General features: G+C 50.9%; 4 protein-coding genes across 4 annotated transcripts; 2 read left to right on the top strand and 2 right to left on the bottom strand.

The window, feature by feature from the left end:
- The first annotated feature begins 343 nt into the window (after positions 1 to 343).
- On the top strand, positions 344 to 12,601 carry K460DRAFT_414617 (uncharacterized protein). Its single transcript, XM_040937686.1, has 4 exons — positions 344 to 729; positions 815 to 972; positions 1,024 to 11,550; positions 11,608 to 12,601. The coding sequence occupies exons 1-4, from the start codon at positions 675 to 677 to the stop codon at positions 12,295 to 12,297; spliced, it is 11,430 nt and encodes a 3,809-aa protein (XP_040790543.1). The 5' UTR covers positions 344 to 674; the 3' UTR covers positions 12,298 to 12,601.
- Positions 12,602 to 13,335: 734 nt separating this feature from the next.
- On the top strand, positions 13,336 to 14,985 carry K460DRAFT_414616 (glycoside hydrolase family 28 protein). The gene is made up of 3 exons (XM_040937685.1): positions 13,336 to 13,833; positions 13,887 to 14,119; positions 14,171 to 14,985. Exons 1-3 carry the CDS (start codon positions 13,440 to 13,442, stop codon positions 14,870 to 14,872), a joined length of 1,329 nt encoding a protein of 442 aa, XP_040790542.1. The 5' UTR covers positions 13,336 to 13,439; the 3' UTR covers positions 14,873 to 14,985.
- Positions 14,986 to 15,066: 81 nt separating this feature from the next.
- On the bottom strand, positions 15,067 to 16,078 carry K460DRAFT_403289 (uncharacterized protein; the record flags this gene model as incomplete). Its single annotated transcript, XM_040936614.1, has 2 exons — positions 15,067 to 15,883; positions 15,933 to 16,078. 2 exons carry the CDS (start codon positions 16,076 to 16,078, stop codon positions 15,067 to 15,069), a joined length of 963 nt encoding a protein of 320 aa, XP_040790541.1.
- K460DRAFT_363988 (GMC oxidoreductase) lies at positions 16,072 to 18,127 on the bottom strand. The gene has a single exon (XM_040932925.1). The coding sequence runs from the start codon at positions 18,088 to 18,090 to the stop codon at positions 16,291 to 16,293; it is 1,800 nt and encodes a 599-aa protein (XP_040790540.1). The 5' UTR covers positions 18,091 to 18,127; the 3' UTR covers positions 16,072 to 16,290.
- Between the last annotated feature and the right edge of the window lie 276 nt (positions 18,128 to 18,403).

The following is an 18,403-nucleotide window of genomic DNA, read 5'->3' as shown; positions in this document are numbered from 1 at the left end:
GTGCCTCTTGAAACAGCCTGAATAGCTTCGAGTCTTCATAGATCTCGAGGAAGATTGAAATATCTGAAAACATTCATGGGGGTGTAAGGGTTAGTAGTTAGACAGACTTGCATAGTTAGAAGTCCTCCAGAAGTGGTATGAGATGATGTTGCGTTTAATGCTGTTTGCTTGTGCTGGCCACCATATACATTGCGATGGGACGAACCCCCGCGGGCCGGAAAGAGGCCGACCGCACGCTTGGATCGTTTGGTGAAGGTGCGGCCGCTGCTCCGACCAATCAGAGCACGTTCTACGGCCGTCAGGGTAAATCGCATGCCCCAGCGTCGTTCAGTCCTCTTGCAGTCCTGCAGAGAGCTCAAGTCGCGATTCATATCCAGCATCTGCTGGACGCGACCTCCACCCCACCACGAGCCCTACCTCTCATTTAATGATTGTAATGACCCAACAGGCTGCGTAGCCTACACTCTCCTTTCTCATTTCAATATTTAATCTGCTACCACTACATGGGACTGGCCCTCAACTGCGACTACAAACCAAATCCTCCGACCGATGCGACTACCTTCGAACCTCCATACTCGCACGACGTAGCTGGATTGTTGCAGTACCAACCCGAGTAGCCTAGGAGGGGCCTAAGGGGCAGGACAAGCAGCTGCAAGCTGCACACCCATCTCGCCATGGCGACTCACAACTTTGAGGCTATGGCCGCAAAGCTGGACGATCCAAATTCTGGTATATGATCTTCCCTGGAAGCAATATCCGCTTGCAAATGGTTGCGCAAGCTATGGGAAAGAGACTGGAGGCTGATTGCGCGTAGATCTACGAACGAAAGGAACGCTGGCGATCGACATACGAGACAGCATCGAGAGTTACTGCCAAGGGCAGCAGTACAGCCCTTTCTTGAACCATCTTGTCCCAGTGTTTCTCAGAATACTGGATGGCAACCCGGTCTTTATATCCACGTCCCCGGAACAGGTGAGCGCACGACTCTGTGACCACAAAGTAACAGTCTAACCCCAGGCACAGCGAATACGGAATTGCGTCCTCGAGATCCTACACCGACTTCCTATGAACCCGGTTGAGGCGGTCGAACCCCATGCGGCCAAGATAGTGGACAAGCTTATGAGCTTGGTGAAGTTGGAAAATGAGGATAATGCCGTGTTGTGCATGAAGACCATTATGGACTTTCAGCGGCACCAGACCAAGGCTCTCGCGGACCGAGTGCAACCGTTTCTAGACCTTATTCAAGAGATGTTCGAGACGATGGAGCAGGCGGTGCACGACACGTTCGACAGCAGCGCGCCAGCGCCAGCCTCGCAGGGCGTACCATCAACTCCGAACAATCACCAATACTCACAGTCCCCGCGACCGAGTTCACCCGCGACCGCCCTCACATCTGGTCCCGCAGGCGAAATCGGGTCAGAACACCAGCAAACGCGCATGCTGTTGAAGGGCATGCAGTCGTTCAAGGTCCTCGCCGAGTGCCCCATAATCGTCGTGTCACTATTTCAGGCATACAGGAATTGCGTCAACAAGAACGTGAAACTTTTTGTTCCGCTTATCAAGAATGTGCTCCTGCTACAGGCGAAGCCGCAAGAAAAGGCACACGAAGAGGCCAAAGAACGGGGCACCATCTTCACCGGGGTCAGCAAGGACATTCGCAACCGCGCTGCGTTCGGCGACTTTATTACAGCTCAAGTCAAAACCATGAGCTTCCTAGCCTACCTCCTGAGGGTGTACGCGAACCAGCTGAACGACTTTTTGCCAACACTACCGGATATTGTCGTACGGCTACTCAAAGACTGCCCGCGAGAGAAGTCCGGAGCGCGCAAGGAGCTCTTGGTGGCTATCAGGCATATCATCAACTTCAACTTCCGCAAAATCTTTCTTAAGAAGATCGATGAGCTCTTAGACGAACGGACGTTGATTGGTGACGGGCTGACGGTCTACGAGACTATGCGTCCGCTGGCCTATAGCATGCTTGCCGACCTAATACACCATCTACGAGAATCGCTTTCCAAGGAGCAAATTCGCCGGACCGTAGAGGTATACACTAAGAACCTCCACGACACATTCCCGGGAACAAGCTTCCAGACGATGAGTGCAAAACTTCTACTTAACATGACGGAGTGCATTGCTAAACTGGAGCCAAAGGAAGATGCCCGGTACTTTTTGATCATGATACTCAACGCCATTGGCGATAAGTTTGCCTCTATGAACCGTCAGTATCACAACGCTGTCAAGCTGTCGGCTCAGTATAGTCAGCCTTCTATCGATGCGGTAGACGAAAATCACATGGCTGTTCAAGAACACCCTCCAGACTGGGACGAAATCGACATCTTCAATGCGACGCCCATTAAAACTTCGAATCCGCGAGATAGGAGCTCGGATCCAATTGCCGACAACAAGTTCCTGTTCAAGAATCTGCTTCATGGGCTTAAGAATCTCTTCTACCAGCTACGAGTTTGTAATCCGGCGAAGATCAAAGAAGAGATAGATGTGGCCAACGCATCGGCAAACTGGCATGAGGTTTCCTTTGGCTATAATGCGGAAGAGGTTGAGGTCCTTATCAAGCTTTTCCGCGAAGGCGCAAAAGTATTTCGCTACTACGGCACCGACAAGTCCCCGGAAACGCAAGGCCTATCACCGGGAGATTTCATGGGAAACCAGCACATGATGTCGAGCGGCAAGGACGAGAAGGAGCTCTTGGAGACGTTCGCAACCGTATTTCACCACATCGATCCAGCTACGTTCCACGAAGTGTTTTCCTCCGAGATACCCCATTTGTACGATATGATGTTTGATCATCCCGCGTTACTCCACGTACCGCAGTTTCTCCTGGCGTCGGAAGCGACGTCGCCAAGCTTCTCGGGAATGTTGTTACAGTTCTTAATGGATCGGATCGAAGAAGTCGGCACAGCGGACGTAAAGAAGTCGTCTATTCTGTTACGCCTTTTCAAACTCTCATTTATGGCTGTCACGCTTTTCTCCGCACAGAATGAGCAGGTGCTGTTGCCGCACGTCAGCAAAATCATCACAAAATCGATACAATTGTCAACAACAGCCGAAGAGCCGATGAACTACTTCTTACTGCTCAGGTCGTTATTCAGAAGCATAGGTGGCGGCAGATTCGAACATCTCTATAAGGAGATCCTTCCATTGCTGGAGATGTTACTGGACGTTCTCAACAACCTTTTATTGACAGCTCGCAAGCCTGCTGAGCGCGACCTATTTGTGGAACTATCTCTCACAGTGCCAGCGCGGTTGAGCAACCTTCTGCCGCACCTTAGCTACCTCATGAGGCCTCTGGTTGTAGCATTACGAGCTGGCTCTGATCTCGTCGGCCAAGGATTGCGCACACTCGAATTATGCGTGGACAATTTGACGGCGGACTATCTGGATCCAATCATGGCGCCTGTCATCGACGAACTCATGGCTGCATTATGGGAGCACCTGAAGCCGAATCCCTACAGTCACTTCCATGCCCATACCACAATGCGCATTCTTGGTAAGCTCGGTGGACGCAATCGAAAGTTCATCACAGGGCCTCCGGAGCTGGAGTACAAGCCTTACTCGGACGATCAATCTTCCATCGACATCCGGCTCATTGGATCGACCAAGGATCGTGCTTTCCCGGCAGCGATAGGTATAGATACCGCTATCGCTAAGCTACATGAGATCCCGAAGCAACCAGCAGCGAAGAAGTCAGATGCGTTCCACAAGCAGCAGGCTTTCCGCCTCATTACGGCACATACGAAACTTTTAGTTGGCTTCGACAACTTACCCGAGGACTTTGCTCAGCTAGTAAGACTGCAAGCGAATGATCTATGCGCCAAGAAATTTGAGGATGGAGTCGACATACTCACAGCGTCTGAGCGAGAGAGGTCCATCGTCAAGAAGGTTGTCGAGCAAGACACGTTGAAGAAGCTCATCAAGGCATGCATCTTCGCTGTGTCAATACCAGATCTCAAGACAGATGCTGAAGCCTTGGTGACGAATCTAGCCAAACATTTCACCCTCCTAGAGCTCGGGACTCAGTTTGCAACCTTAAAGCATAAGAACAAACCGTTCGATGTGCATTCGGGCGAAGGACCGGTCACGATCGAAAGCGATGTCATCTCCGACGCTATTGGTGAATCTCTTGCATCGGAACACCCAGATGTGCGAGATGCTGCTGAACAAGCTATTCTGACGATGCGTGATGCCGTCAAAGCGATCTTTGGCAACGACAATTCGCTCGACAAGTTCTCCTTTTTCAACGAGCTATCAAGTACCTTCTGCCATAATTGCCACGCCGACGACTGGTTTATGAAGTCGGGTGGAACACGAGGCATCGAGATCATCATCAAGCAGCTAGGACTCCCCCAATCATGGATGGTGGCACGCCATTTTGAACTTATTAGGGCTCTAAACTTCGTCATGAAGGACATGCCGATTGACCTCGATTCGAAGACGCGCATTCAAGCAGAAGGCCTGATAGGGGAACTGATCAAACAATGTCACAAGAGAACTACCAAGGAAGAGTTTGAGAAGGGCAACAACATCACACTAAGACTATGCGGTCAGCTAGTGGGTGACCTCTCACACATGAACAAGAGTGTACGAGAGGCGACACAAAAAGCTTTCCACGTACTGTCTGGTGTTACCGGTTTGACCGTAAGCGAACTCATCATGCCAGTCAAGGATAGACTCATTGTACCAATATGGACGAAGCCCCTTCGAGCGCTGCCATTCGGCATACAGATTGCTTATATCGACGCTATCACCTTCTGCCTGAAGCTCAAAAATAATATTCTGGAGTTCAATGACCAGCTCACGAGGCTGCTCATGGAGTCACTTGCATTGGCCGATGCGGAAGACGAAGGACTCGCAAGTAAGCCTTTCGAGCAACGTAATGCGGAGCACATCGTCAACTTGCGGGTCGCCTGCATCCACCTTCTATCTACCGCCCAGAGCTTCCCAGAGTTCAGCAGCATGCCACCGAACCAGACTTTCCTCCGTATCATCGCCGTTTTCTTCAAGTGTCTGTACTCGAGATCTCCTGAAGTCATCGAGGCAGCCAATATCGGCTTGTCTGGTGTCATCTCGGCTACAAACAAATTGCCAAAGGATGTCCTACAAAGTGGTCTCCGCCCCATCCTCGTCAATCTTCAAGATCCACGCAAGCTCTCGGTTGAGAACCTGGATGGACTGGCTCGATTGCTGAAGCTGTTAACGAACTACTTCAGAGTCGAGATCGCAACTCGTCTTCTGGACCATATGAAGATGATTGCAGATCAGAATAGCCTGCAAAAGATCTCATTCACCATGATCGAGCAGAATCCCAAGATGAAGGTTGTCACAGGCATCTTCAACATCTTCCACCTCCTTCCACCCACGGCTGCTACGTTCCTCAAGCAGGTCATCGAAAAAGTCATCGAACTGGAGATTGCACTACGACGAACACATTACAGTCCGTTCAGAGAGCCACTTATTAAGTATCTCTGCATGTACCCCAAAGAAGCTTGGGATTACTTCGCACCAAAGCTGAAGGAACAGATACCTGGGCGCTTCTTTGCACAGCTGCTCGAGAACAAATTGAGCGCTGTCTTGCGAAAGCAGGTCATGGAGGATGTGCCTGGTTTCTTGAATGTGTTGAACTCGGAAGGGACCGACAAGGAGACTTGTCAGATTCAGCTCAACGCTATTCACATTGCGTATGCACTTAGCCAATTCGAGGCGACGAGTAAGTGGCTGGTTGACCATGACGACTTGCGGAAGGGAATTTTTGAGGCAGCGCGGTCATTGGAAAAGAAACTCCGTTTGAACACCATCGACGTGGAGTTACGTCTGGCTACTGAACAAGCCAGTGACCAGGTCATGTTCATTTTCACCACGTACCTCAAGCACGAGCCGAACGGGTTGGACTTCTTTTTCGAGCTTATCGATGCTATCACATCTGAGGAGTTGAAAGCGTCGCCACGATTGTTCGACTTCATCTACGAAGAGATCATTTGCAGCGAGTCTGTCGAATACTGGAAGACTTTAGTGCACAAGTGCATCGACCTGTATACGTCACGGACTTCCTCGCAAAAGTCAAAGACCTTCATCTTCCGGTATATCGTCAATCCCATCTTTGCCATGGATGTCAAGCGCAACTGGGACAGCCTGTTCGATCAAAATATGAAGGGTACCAAGTTGATGGATCGTAACATGACGGAGACAATTCACAACCGACTGTGGAAACCACAGTCACTAACCGATACCTCAGAGGAGACTGCACAGCTTGGCGTTGACCATTCGCGAATGGAACTGCTTCAACTCACCACACTCCTTCTCAAGCACTATTCCGGTATGATCCAAGACGCTCGTAAAGTGGTCATCAAGTTTGCCTGGAACTACATCAAGCTCGAAGACGTCATCAACAAATACGCGGCGTATGTTCTCATCGCTTTCTTCATCGCTGTGTACGATACGCCTATGAAGATTGCCATTCAGGTCTATCAAGCCCTTCTCAAGGCGCATCAAAATGAAGGACGTTCACTAGTAATGCAGGCGCTGGAGCTTATGGCACCAGTCTTGCAAAAGCGGATGGGGAACGGCGACCCGAAGATGCCCAGATGGATCCAGCACCCGCGCAAAATCCTGTCCGAGGAAAGTTCGAATTTGCAGCAGTTGATGAGCATTTTCAACTTCATTGTAAAGCATCCGGATCTTTTCTACGAGGGGCGCGAGCATTTGTCTAGTATTATCATCACCGCGCTTTCGAAGATTGCGCAGCCTCCGAATCCGTCGACCGATGCTAAGAAGCTCGCGTTGAACTTGATCAGCCTCATCAGGACCTGGGAAGAACGAACAGCAAATGAGGCTGGAGGTACGGCTGAGATAAAATCGGAGTCACCACAAGCGCTTAAAAGGCGAGCAGACGGGTCGGCCGTGGCTCCGGGTCCGTTGCCAAAGGGCTTTGTCGCTTCAGCCGGCATCCGCATGATGCTGATCAAGTACCTCGTTCAGTTCATAGCGTACCTACCCGAGCGCTTCCCTGTTGCCTCACCCAAGCCAAAGGATGCAGTCATTGTCACAACCAACACATCGCAGCCCGCTGAGATTTGTAGAAAGGCTGTGCAGCTACTACACGACCTCCTCTCACAGCGACTATGGAACGATTTGGACCTCGACGTAATGCTTACGAAGAAGATCGAGGAGATCCTACTGATTGAGATGAAACAGGAGGATAAATCTGAAGTGTTCCATACACGAATGATCAACACGCTACAGATCGTAAAGGTTATTGTCAATGTTAAGCCAGACGACTGGGTACTCCAGCGTATTCCGCAGTTCCAGAAAATCCTAGAGAAGCCAGTTCGATCCGAAAACCCCGATGTTCAGGCGAGTTTACACGCGACCGACGAGTCTGAGGATGGATCGATGAAGTTGCAGCCCATTCTCAAACGGATCTTGGAGGTCATGCCAGATCCTGTTACAGACGATGAGGGAAACACCGAAGAGTCCCCATCAACAGAATTTGTCAACTTCCTGGGAGCTGTCTCGACCGAGGCACTCTCGAACGGCTCCTATGTCTGTGCCATCAATGTCCTTTGGACCCTTTGTCAGAAGCGACCAGAGGAGATCGACCAGCATATACCACAGGTCATGAAAGCGTTCCAGGGCAAAATGGCCAAGGATCATCTCGCTGGTCACGCCGGAATCCCAGGGCAGCCTGTTCCGCCTAGTATGCGTCCGGAAGGATCCAATCCGCCAACCGATCCCCGTGAGGTCGAGGTTCAAACGGATCTCGTTCTCAAAACCGTCGACATTCTCGCAGCGCGGATGAACGAACTTGGCGAAAACCGGCGACCTTACTTGAGCGTCCTTGCCTCACTTGTTGAGCGGTCTCAAACTAATTCCGTGTGCATGAAGGTGCTGGATCTCGTGGAAGACTGGATCTTCCACTCCACTGAGCCAGTTCCAACGCTCAAGGAGAAGACCGCAGTGCTCAGCAAGATGCTTCTCTTTGAACACCGACAAGATACCTCACTCCTCACCCGCTTCCTCGATCTTGTCATCCGAATCTACGAGGATCCTAAGATTACAAGGAGTGAGCTTACGGTTCGGATGGAACATGCGTTCTTGATCGGCACAAGGGCACAAGATGTCGAGATGCGCAACCGATATATGGTCATCTTCGACAAGAGTTTAAGTCGTACCGCAGCTAGTCGTTTGAGCTATGTGCTTGCATCCCAGAACTGGGATACGCTTTCTGATAGCTACTGGCTGAGCCAAGTCATCCATTTGATGTTTGGCTCGGTTGAGATGAACACGCCTGCACAGCTGCATCAAGAGGACTTCCGACTCTTGCAGCCGACCACCTTGTTTGGACCCTACAGCAAGGATTCTAGGATTCCGGATGTCATGGTCGACGATGAGTTGGAGAATCTTATCAATGGCCATCGCCGCTTCTGCAGTCAATTAGCCGACGTTAAGATCAAGGATATCTTTGAGCCGCTCGGACACCTTCAGCATACCGACAGCAATCTTGCTCACGACATTTGGATTGCGTTCTTCCCTCTAGCCTGGACTGCGCTCACGAAGGATGACCAGAGCGACCTAGAGAAGGGCATGGCGGCACTCCTGACCAAGGACTACCATTCGCGCCAACTCGACAAGCGACCTAATTGCGTCGCGACCATGCTGGATGCTATCGTGCATGCTCGGCCACGCGTCAAGTTTCCTCCCCACATCATGAAGTACCTGGCTCAAACGTACAACGCCTGGTATACTGCGGCCGTGTACATGGAAGACTCTGCCATCTCACCTGTTGTCGATGTCGAAAAGCTGCGAGAGAGCAATCTCGATGCTCTTTTAGAGATATACAGTGGCTTACAAGAGGATGACTTGTTCTACGGCACATGGCGACGGCGTTGCCAGTTCATTGAGAGTAATGCTGCTCTATCCTATGAGCAGTGCGGCATCTGGGACAAGGCACAGCAAATGTACGAGGCAGCGCAGATCAAAGCTCGAACTTCTGTGCTACCTTTCTCGACCGGCGAGTATATGCTCTGGGAAGACCATTGGGTGATATGTGCACAGAAACTGCAGCAATGGGAGATCTTGAGTGATTTCGCTAAGCACGAGAACTTCAACGATCTCTACCTTGAGTCTACCTGGCGGGTATTCGACGCCTGGCAGAACACTGAGACGCGCGAACAGCTTGATGCAACTATCAAGGCTGTCAGCGATGCCCCGACACCACGACGAGTCTTCTTCCAAACGTTCATGTCTCTTCTCAAGCTCCACAATAAGCAGGAGTCGCAGCCTGAGTTCCATCGACTGTGTGACGAGTCCATTCAGCTCTCGATCCGAAAGTGGCACCAGCTTCCTCGACGCATTACGCAGGCGCACATTCCACTACTACAGCACTTCCAGCAGCTGGTGGAACTGCATGATGCTAGTGTCATCTGTCAGAGCCTTGCGCAGACAACGCAGCAGAATCTCGACATCAAATCTCAGGAGCTTAAGCTTCTTCTGAGTACCTGGCGCGATCGCTTACCCAACTTCTGGGACGACATCAATGCATGGCAAGATCTTGTCACTTGGCGCCAGCACATCTTCCACATGATCAATGGGGTTTACCTGAACCTCCTTCCGCCGAACCAAAATAACGCCAGCGGCAACTCCTTTGCGTACCGAGGCTACCATGAGACTGCATGGATCATCAACCGCTTTGCGCACGTAGCACGCAAGCACAATCTTCCGGAAGTGTGCATCAACCAACTCGGACGCATCTACACCCTTCCCAATATCGAAATCCAAGAAGCGTTCTTGAAGTTGCGTGAACAGGCGAAGTGCCATTATCAGATCCGCGCTGATCTCAACAGTGGGTTGGATGTCATTAACAATACCAATCTCAACTACTTCGGTCCGCAACAGAAGGCAGAGTTCTATACGCTAAAGGGTATGTTCCTGGCCAAATTGGGGCAGAAGAACGAGGCTGGTGAGGCTTTTGGCACTGCGCTGTACTTTGATATCAAGCTGCCAAAGGCTTGGGCGGAGTGGGGCCGATACAACGATATGCTGTTCAAGGAGGAGCCGCAGAATCTGGAGAGGGCTGAAGCAGCACTAAGCTGCTATCTTGAGGCTGCGAGTCAGTTCAAGAACGCGAAGTCGAGAAAGTTGCTCGGACGCGTGCTGTGGTTGCTCAGCTTGGATAACCCCGAGAGGAAGTTAGCGGAGAAGTTTGAAGAGTTCAAGGGCGATACTCCGGCTTGGTACTGGATTACTTACATCCCTCAGTTGCTGAACAGTCTTTCAAGACAGGAAGCGCCCATCGCAAGGTCGATTCTGGGTAAGCTGGCTAAGACGTATCCTCAGGCACTGTACTGCCACCTCAGGACGACTAGAGAAGATATGGTGGTGCTTAAGAAGAATCACGAACAGAAGGAGGCCAAGGACAAAGTAACAAAGGCAAAACAACAACAAGGCCAAGGATCCCCTGCAGCGAAGCAAAGCTCACCAGAAGCTCGACCTGGCTCTAGCGGCAACCGGCCAGCATCCGCGAGTAGTGAGAGCAAGCCTACCGCGAACGGTACACCGAATGGCACCATTAAGTCTGAGGGTGGCCAGCAAAGCAGTCCAAATGCAGCCGCCGCACCTGTTGCTGGTGATGCGCCGCCAGCCCCAAAGAAACCTTGGGATCATGTGGAGGAAATCAGTGCGATCCTAAAGACGGCTTTCCCTCTCCTCGCTCTCTCCATGGAGACGATGTTCGACCAGATCCAGAAGAACTTCAAATGCCCTCCGGACGAAGATGCCTACAGGCTCATCGTGGCTCTTCTGAACGATGGTTTGTCGTACGTTGGTCGCCAGCCAAACCTCTACGCGCGCGAAGTTAAATTGCCTGCTTCGACCGAGGCGAACATTACGCGATTCGCCGAGTCAGTCCTGCCACCACATATCCGTAAAGCGTTCGAAATGGATTTTGTCAAGAATAAGCCGACAATGTACGAATACATCCAGAAATTACGTACTTGGCGAAATCGCTTTGAAGAGAGGCTTGACCGAAGGAGGCTTACAGTGCCGCTCGAGCAGTATACGCATCAGCTTAGCGAGTTCCGATTCCTCAAGTTTGACGATGTGGAAGTCCCTGGACAGTACCTGCAGCATCGCGATAAGAACTCGGACTTTGTCCGCATCGAGCGCTTCCTTCCTGATGTTGAGCTGGTACGTGGCATTGGCATATGTCATCGACGCCTTCAAATTCGTGGTCATGATGGAAGTATACACCCCTTTGCGATCCAGTTTCCGGCCCCTAGAAGCTCGAGGCGAGAAGAACGCATTCTGCAGCTGTTCCGTATCTTCAACGGCATCTTGGCGAAGCGCAAAGAGAGTCGTCGGAGGAATTTACAGTTCCATCTCCCGCTTGTGGTTCCGATCACGCCGAGTGTGCGCATGGTCCAGGACGATGCGTCGTATATCAACATGCAGGGCATCTACGAAGATTATTGCAGGAAGAACGGTATCAACAAGGATGAGCCTGTCCTTTTCAGCATCGAGAAGCTGAGAGCTCTACAACCGGTAAGTGCAGCCAACCCCATAGAATCAAGCCCACAGCCAGCTAACGTCAACGAACAGAAAAACATCGAACACGCAAATTCCATCCGCCTCGAGACCTTCGCCGCCGTTCAGGAGAAGTACGTGCCACCTACTGTGATCCAGGACTACTTCCGCGCCACATACCCCAATTTCGCAGACTTCTGGCTCTTCCGCCGCACTTTCTCGTACCAGCTTGCAGCGCTCACCTTCATGACATACGTCATGCACATGAACACACGTTTCCCACAAAAGATCAGCGTCTCGCGTGCTACTGGCAGGGTCTGGGGCTCCGAACTCATCCCCTCAATGGCAGTCGGCAAACCCATCCTGCACAACTCGGAGCCCGTGCCCTTCCGCCTAACACCCAACTTACAGACTATCATGGGACCCCTCAATCTCGAGGGTATATTCGCGCCCGCCGTCATGACAGTCGCTCGCTGCTTGATCGAGCCTGAAGGCGAACTTGAGATGCAACTTTCTATCTTCATGCGCGATGAGATGAATCATTGGTTCACTTCTCAACACAAGGCTAGTCAGCTTACGCCTGAGGTGTTGAGGGAGTCGGTGCAGAGCAATAGTGAGTTGGTGGTGAAGAGGGCGAGTGCCATTGGGAGTCTGCCCACGGGCGCGAACTTGCCGGCAAACCAGACGATGGTTGACCTCGTAGCTGTCGCGGTGCATCCGGGCAAGTTGAGTATGACGGATCCGCTGTGGATGGGATATCTGTAGAGAAGAAGAAGGGAACGAGAGTGAATGGGAGTATTGGGGGATGAAGAGTTTCGGGATTACGGAGTCGACCAAAAGTGTTGACTTTGATCGTTTGTCTTGGAAATGCATTTTGACTGGCGTTCATGGGGTTGTCGGTGTGACTCTGGCATTTGCGGGCCCTCAGGAGAAGGGCTAGTATGCTCATTTGTATTATTTTTCATTCAAGTTATCAAGCGGACGCCGAGTATGGTTATTATTCAAAATCAAAGGTTGTCAGTAGATAGTTCAATCGAGTCAAAGTAAAATCAAGAACTGCATTATGGCATTCCTCAGGCTCCATTTCTTTATCAGAAGTGCATGGGTGGCGTTCGTTTCAGGCGTTGAAAATCCCCGGCACGTGCCAGGCTAATCATCGGAAGAATTTCCATCGCTCCTTTCATTCAAGATCGTGAAACTTGTTTTCCACGAATCTGCCCCTAGCTCACGGCACGCGGCATTGTCAGCATCACCCGCGCAACACCTCATCTCCACAGCTTGTCCATCTCCCCCCGTGTCTCGCAGGATCTAGTATGGAAATGGCCTAGTGGTATATGACCACCGTTCCAGACCGTTAACATGAAACATCGCGATACTAAGCTTCGGGCGAAGCTTTTTTTGAGATCATGGAAAGCATGGCTAATCCCGTAGAGGACAGGTGAAGGTTCGCACTTTTATGCACTCGTGCGTTTCGGCCCTTTTCGAATTCCGTCTTTGTTTTGCAGAAAGTTTGGTGATTCTCGTGCAGGAAAGAGAGGCTCTGCAGTTTGTTCGCCAGCAAATACCAACGCCTACCAACCCCCACGAGGTTATCAAAACGGAATATCATATCAGATTGTCAACGGCCCTACTACAATCAGATGCTGTGAGACTCATACGATTATCTTGCGGGGGCCGTGTTACGGAGCTAGGAAATGAGATTCAGTACGATCTTCACTAGGGTCCTGGATGGCCTTTGCGCCATCCAGAACTTATATATCTTTTGAGATTATCAGCCCTCCAGCTCGCCAATTTATCGTTCACTGTCTCTCTTTTATACCAAAGTCACTCTTTTATCGCCGACCAGCTTTTTTTATTAACTTCTCCATCACTCGTTCCTGCTGGGCAGGTCTTTTTTTTCACACACAATGCACTTCACCTCATTCCTCGTCGCGGCTGCGTCCGTTCTCCCTGTATTCGGACAGCTATCAGGCAAGGTCGGACCTTTGACCACGCATGCTGCCAAGTCCGCCAAAAAGACTTGCAATGTCCTCAGCTATGGTGCGAAGGCGGATAAGACGACCGATATCGGTCCGCCTCTGCTGGCTGCGTTTGCAGCTTGTAAGACTGGTGGTACCGTCGTTGTTCCAGCGGGTGAATTCGCGATCAAGACTTGGGTTACATTTGAGAGTGGCAAGGGATGGGCGCTCCAGATCGACGGCACGATTTCTCGCACCAGTGGTGGTAGCGGCAACATGCTGTTCGTGAGGAACGCGAACGACTTTGAGTTGTTCAGCAGCAACGGCAAGGGTGTCATTCAGGGTATGTTTGACGAACATTGTGTCCTTGGATGATTCATACTAATGCATCCCTAGGTAACGGCTTCGAGGACCACAAGACTGGAAAGCGCGACGGCGCTCGCCTTATCCGTATTGAGCAGTCTACGAACTTCTCAGTCCATGATATCATTCTTGTCGATGCCCCGATGTTCCATTTCGTCATATCGAAGAGCTCAAATGGAGAGGCTTATAACATGGCTATCCGGGGCGGTGATATGGGCGGTCTCGATGGCGTAGATGTCTGGGGTACTAACATCTGGATCCATGATGTAAGCGCTTCTCTGCTTTTGATTTCTCAATGAGACTAATCACATTACCAGGTCATGGTCACCAACAAAGATGAGTGCGTCACAGTAAAGTCGCCCTCGAAGAACATCCTCATCGAAAACATCTACTGCAACTGGAGCGGCGGCAGCGCCATTGGCTCCCTCGGAACCGACACAGCCATCTCCTCCGTCATTTACAGGAACATCTACACGGTACATTCCAACCAGATGATGATGATCAAGTCCAACGGCGGCAGCGGCTACGTCGAAGACGTCGTGTTTGAAAACTTCATCGGCCACGGAAACGCATACTCGCTCGACATTGACCAATACTGGTCGTCCATGAAGTTGATCGCAGGAGACGGCGTCAAGCTGTCCAACATGACATTCAAGAACTGGAAAGGCGGCCTCGCCAACGGCGCACAGCGCGGCCCCGTCAAGGTTGCTTGCTCTGACAAGACACCGTGCACTGATATCAACATCACCGACCTCTCCATGTGGACCGAGACCGGCAACAAACAGACCTACTCGTGCCGCTCCGGATACGGCAACGGTTTCTGCCTGAAGAAGGGTACTGGAGCTGGTTATGCGGCGATCACGTCTACGCAGGTCGCTGCCCCGACGGGATACTCTGCCCCGGTTATGAAGGAGGATCTCAAGACCGCCTTTGGCACCGCGGCTAGCATTCCCATTCCGACTATGCCTGCCAGTTTCTATCCTGGCACCCCGCCCCGTTCCAGGCTTGCTGGCCAGTAAACATGCATTGTTTAGAAATTTGGTGTGTGTTTCAGTGAGTTAGTAGCTTCAATTGTATATTTTAGATTATTGAATTTTATTTTGTGTTCAAGATTTGAGCATGCATTCTCTCGCAAGATACTACTTGATTCAATTTGTTCCATCATTGTGTAACCTGTGTCAAATCCACCGCCGTTGAACCCAAATCCCTCAAGTCAGCTCGAAAGCACCTTCAATCCCCTCTCCTTTCTTACCCGCCATACCATCTCTTTGTACTTCCTTAACTGCTTCTTTGTCACATATCTCTCTTCCAACCCCTGTACATTCCGCAGCATCTTGGCCACATCAAATCTCCTAATTTGAACTCCGTCTTTCTTCATGACGACCTCATCTACATGTTCGTACAGTATCTTCCCATACGAGAACCACTCATGATCTGACCCATTAAGTAAGCCATACAACCGACCCCTGATGAAGTCGACCAGGTAGTCGGGGTCTAGCACATCTTTGTCGTCGTCGTCGTCGACGGGATTGCTATAATGACGCCATTGTACAGTTCGCGGGGCTTCGAGGAAGCGAGATGCGTCAATATCCGGGGGTGTTTCGATGTTGATGTTGAGAGTTTTGACAGCCACATGGCGATGATCGTTTCTTTCAGTGCAATGGCCAATTGGACCAGCGCGGATGAAACGCTCAAGCACGCCGTAGATCTGCCACCCCATTGCGGGCCCAGCGCCTGAGCCAATTCGAAAGCCTTTGTAGGATCCGAAGCGCACATAAGGGCCCAAGGGTGGATCGTCTTCCCCCTTCTTCCGACGCGGCTTCTCCTTCTTTGGATCGAAGCTACCTGAAATGCGGAATGTCGCATTCACTTCCTCGAGGCGATTCGTAAGGAAGGGTACGCGGACCCATGTTGGCAGAAGCAGGATTTCGTCCACCAAGATGATGTCTAGGTCATAAGTGGCACGCTTTGCGAAGAGCTTTATGTTTTCGATCGTCTCGGCACGCAGCTGGTGATTGATTTGAAGCAAACTTGAATCATTTGAGATTGTATCTTCTGGGTTTCCGAGGGCAAGGTCACTCCAAGACTGCAGGGCTGGATTTTCGATTATCTATCAGCTGCTCGAACGTTTGATTGAGCGCCTGGCGCTCGTTGGTTTGGGCGAAGAGGGCGTATGTGCATATTTGGTCGCGCAGCTCGCGCGGTATGGTCAAGAGTGACGGCATCGTAATATCTGATGTCTGTGAGACTCACAATGAGCCGGTGTTCCGAAATTAAAGCGGTATCTGGACGGTTTTAGAGCAAATCTGAAACTATCAACCTTGTTGAGTTAAGAAAGCGGCACTAGACAGTGATGAAATTGTATATTCGAAAGTGCTGCCTGACTTGTGTGGTGGGGAAGTGGGGTATGGTATGCCTAACACACAAACATACGCTCCTACCTTTCCGTTTTGGCCAGTATTGAATCAGCAATTCTCCCAGCAAGCGCATAAACGCTTGCAGAGAGATGCCCACTAATCTGTGTTGGGAATATGCTTGCATCTACTACCCTCACGTTTTTCGTCCCATAGACCTTGCCCTCCTTATCTACGACACCTCCCAATTCCTTGCTCATCATCGCACAGGTGCTTACAGGATGCGTGTTTGTCCCAGAAGTTTTTTTGATCCATGTAGCCCATGAGGGGTCACGCCAGCTTGCGTTCTGTGGTACTGCTTCAATTCCTGGCGAGATCTCTGACGTGACATGCTCGGAGAGTGGTCCTGTAGCGAAGAATTCGCGTACGCGAACTGCGATTGCTGCTTGAACGAAAGAATCAATGGGCAATTGGAAAAGCTGGGGGTTGATTGATGGTGGAAGGAGTGGATCAGGAGACGTTACGTGGATTGAGCCACGAGAAAGCGGTAGCAAATTCCAGAATGGCACGATGATTAAGTTGCCTGCGGGAGCCCATAGAATCTCAGCTAAAGGGACAGTACTATTGGCGTCAAAAATGAGGTCGACTTGATGCTTAAGGAGCTTCTCTTGTATCTCCAAGGTTGTGGTGTGCGGTGCGTAATCTGCAAGGATAGCGCCTGCGTAGACGCTAATATTGGCTCGAATTTCTTCCGTGATGCCAGGTAAATCATCGCCAAAAAGGTCCGAGGCCGTGAGTAAGCTAACGAAAGTAGGATAACCAGTCCAATTTGTCGGTGAAGTATAGACGATAGCTATATTTGGCTGATCTTGTAGGTTGGATCCTATTGTTGGGTGCGAGACAACGGTCTTGATACCAAGAGGCTCGAGTACTGCTTGGTTGCCGATGCCTGAATGTTCAAGAAGAGCGGGAGATCTGATCGATCCTGCAGAGATTATGACTTCTCTGGTTCCGCGAATAGTTTCAGTCGTGTTATCCGATGAGATCACTTCAACGCCGGTAGCAACTACTTCAGATGTAGAGCATTCATTCTCTTCGAATACGATCCTTGTTGCCGTTGTATTGAGAAACACGTGGAGATTTGGCCGCGACTCGGCGACAGGGTAGTAGAACGCTCTAGCTGCATCCTCGCGTATCGACTTGGAAGCATCAATTGTCATAGGCCAAGTTGTAGTGCCGCGCATGCTGCCGTCGTTGGCATCGGAATTGGAAAGATAGCCAAGCGCTTCCGACGTTTCCTTGAGCGTGTTGAAGAATCCCTGGCCTACCAAGTATGGAGTAAATCCTGTGCTGAGGTCACCGTTAAACCCGTGTGCAGCGTCCTCGTAGGTAGCGCCGTTCCTTCGTTGCTCTTCATTTGGGGGCTGAAAGCCTTCTTGCGCTGAATAGGAATCCCATAAGCTGTCCCAGTTCCAGCCTTGGTTACCTAACTCTTCCCAAGCATCAATCTGTGCTTTCTCTGCCCTCAAAAAAGTCATTCCATTGATAGTCGTTGTACCGCCCAAGGCCTTTCCCGCATGATATGGCAATGTACGATTGAACATGTACGTCTGCGGTGCGCTCGAGTAGCTCCAGTCCACTGAGGTATCGAGCCCGGCACCGTACTCTGTGATTAATTTTGGTAGAGTTGTCACGTTTGGGTTGCTGTAAGCCGAGTCTCCTGCTTCAATGACGGCGACAGTGACCTTTGGGTCAGCAGACAGGCGATTCGCTATGACGAGGCCTGCTGGCCCGCTACCAACGATGACATAGTCAAAGGTCTTCGGCGTGCATGTAGCGTACATGACCTGAGCCAAGGCGAGGAAAGCAAGCGAGCAAAACATATCGCTGAAGTTTACGATTCTGAAGGTTCCTTGAGGGGATGGGCCCTAAGTATCGTTCTTAAGTTTAGCAGCAAGCTAATGGACGCATGTATTGTGTCACTTGCCTCGCTTGGTTGGTGCCGGAGATTGATGGTACCGAGCGAAAGCGTAAGCGCAAGGCTTATTACTGTGAGGCTGTACCTACACCTAGGTACTGGGAAATCGTCGCGCGAAATCGGGTTGCCACAGTCCCAAGTTGCTGTTTCTTTTCTCCTTCTCAGATATCACTATTGGTAGGATGGAGCTCTCCATCTTGAAAGACCAGCCCGGAAGA

This window comes from Cucurbitaria berberidis, assembly GCF_010015615.1.
Source record: "Cucurbitaria berberidis CBS 394.84 unplaced genomic scaffold K460scaffold_2, whole genome shotgun sequence".
Lineage (NCBI taxonomy): Eukaryota > Fungi > Ascomycota > Dothideomycetes > Pleosporales > Cucurbitariaceae > Cucurbitaria > Cucurbitaria berberidis.
Note: the sequence above shows the minus strand (reverse complement) of the source record. Positions and strands in the feature narration are given on the sequence as shown.

Coding starts and splice junctions, on each gene's coding strand:
- K460DRAFT_414617 (XM_040937686.1), top strand. CDS start 675: ATGGCGACTCACAACTTTGAGGCTATGGCCGCAAAGCTGGACGATCCA. Junction 973..1,023: donor TATCCACGTCCCCGGAACAG/GTGAGCGCACGA, acceptor CCCCAGGCACAG/CGAATACGGAATTGCGTCCT. Junction 11,551..11,607: donor AGCTGAGAGCTCTACAACCG/GTAAGTGCAGCC, acceptor GTCAACGAACAG/AAAAACATCGAACACGCAAA.
- K460DRAFT_363988 (XM_040932925.1), bottom strand. CDS start 18,090: ATGTTTTGCTCGCTTGCTTTCCTCGCCTTGGCTCAGGTCATGTACGCT.
- K460DRAFT_414616 (XM_040937685.1), top strand. CDS start 13,440: ATGCACTTCACCTCATTCCTCGTCGCGGCTGCGTCCGTTCTCCCTGTA. Junction 13,834..13,886: donor CGGCAAGGGTGTCATTCAGG/GTATGTTTGACG, acceptor ATGCATCCCTAG/GTAACGGCTTCGAGGACCAC. Junction 14,120..14,170: donor CTAACATCTGGATCCATGAT/GTAAGCGCTTCT, acceptor TCACATTACCAG/GTCATGGTCACCAACAAAGA.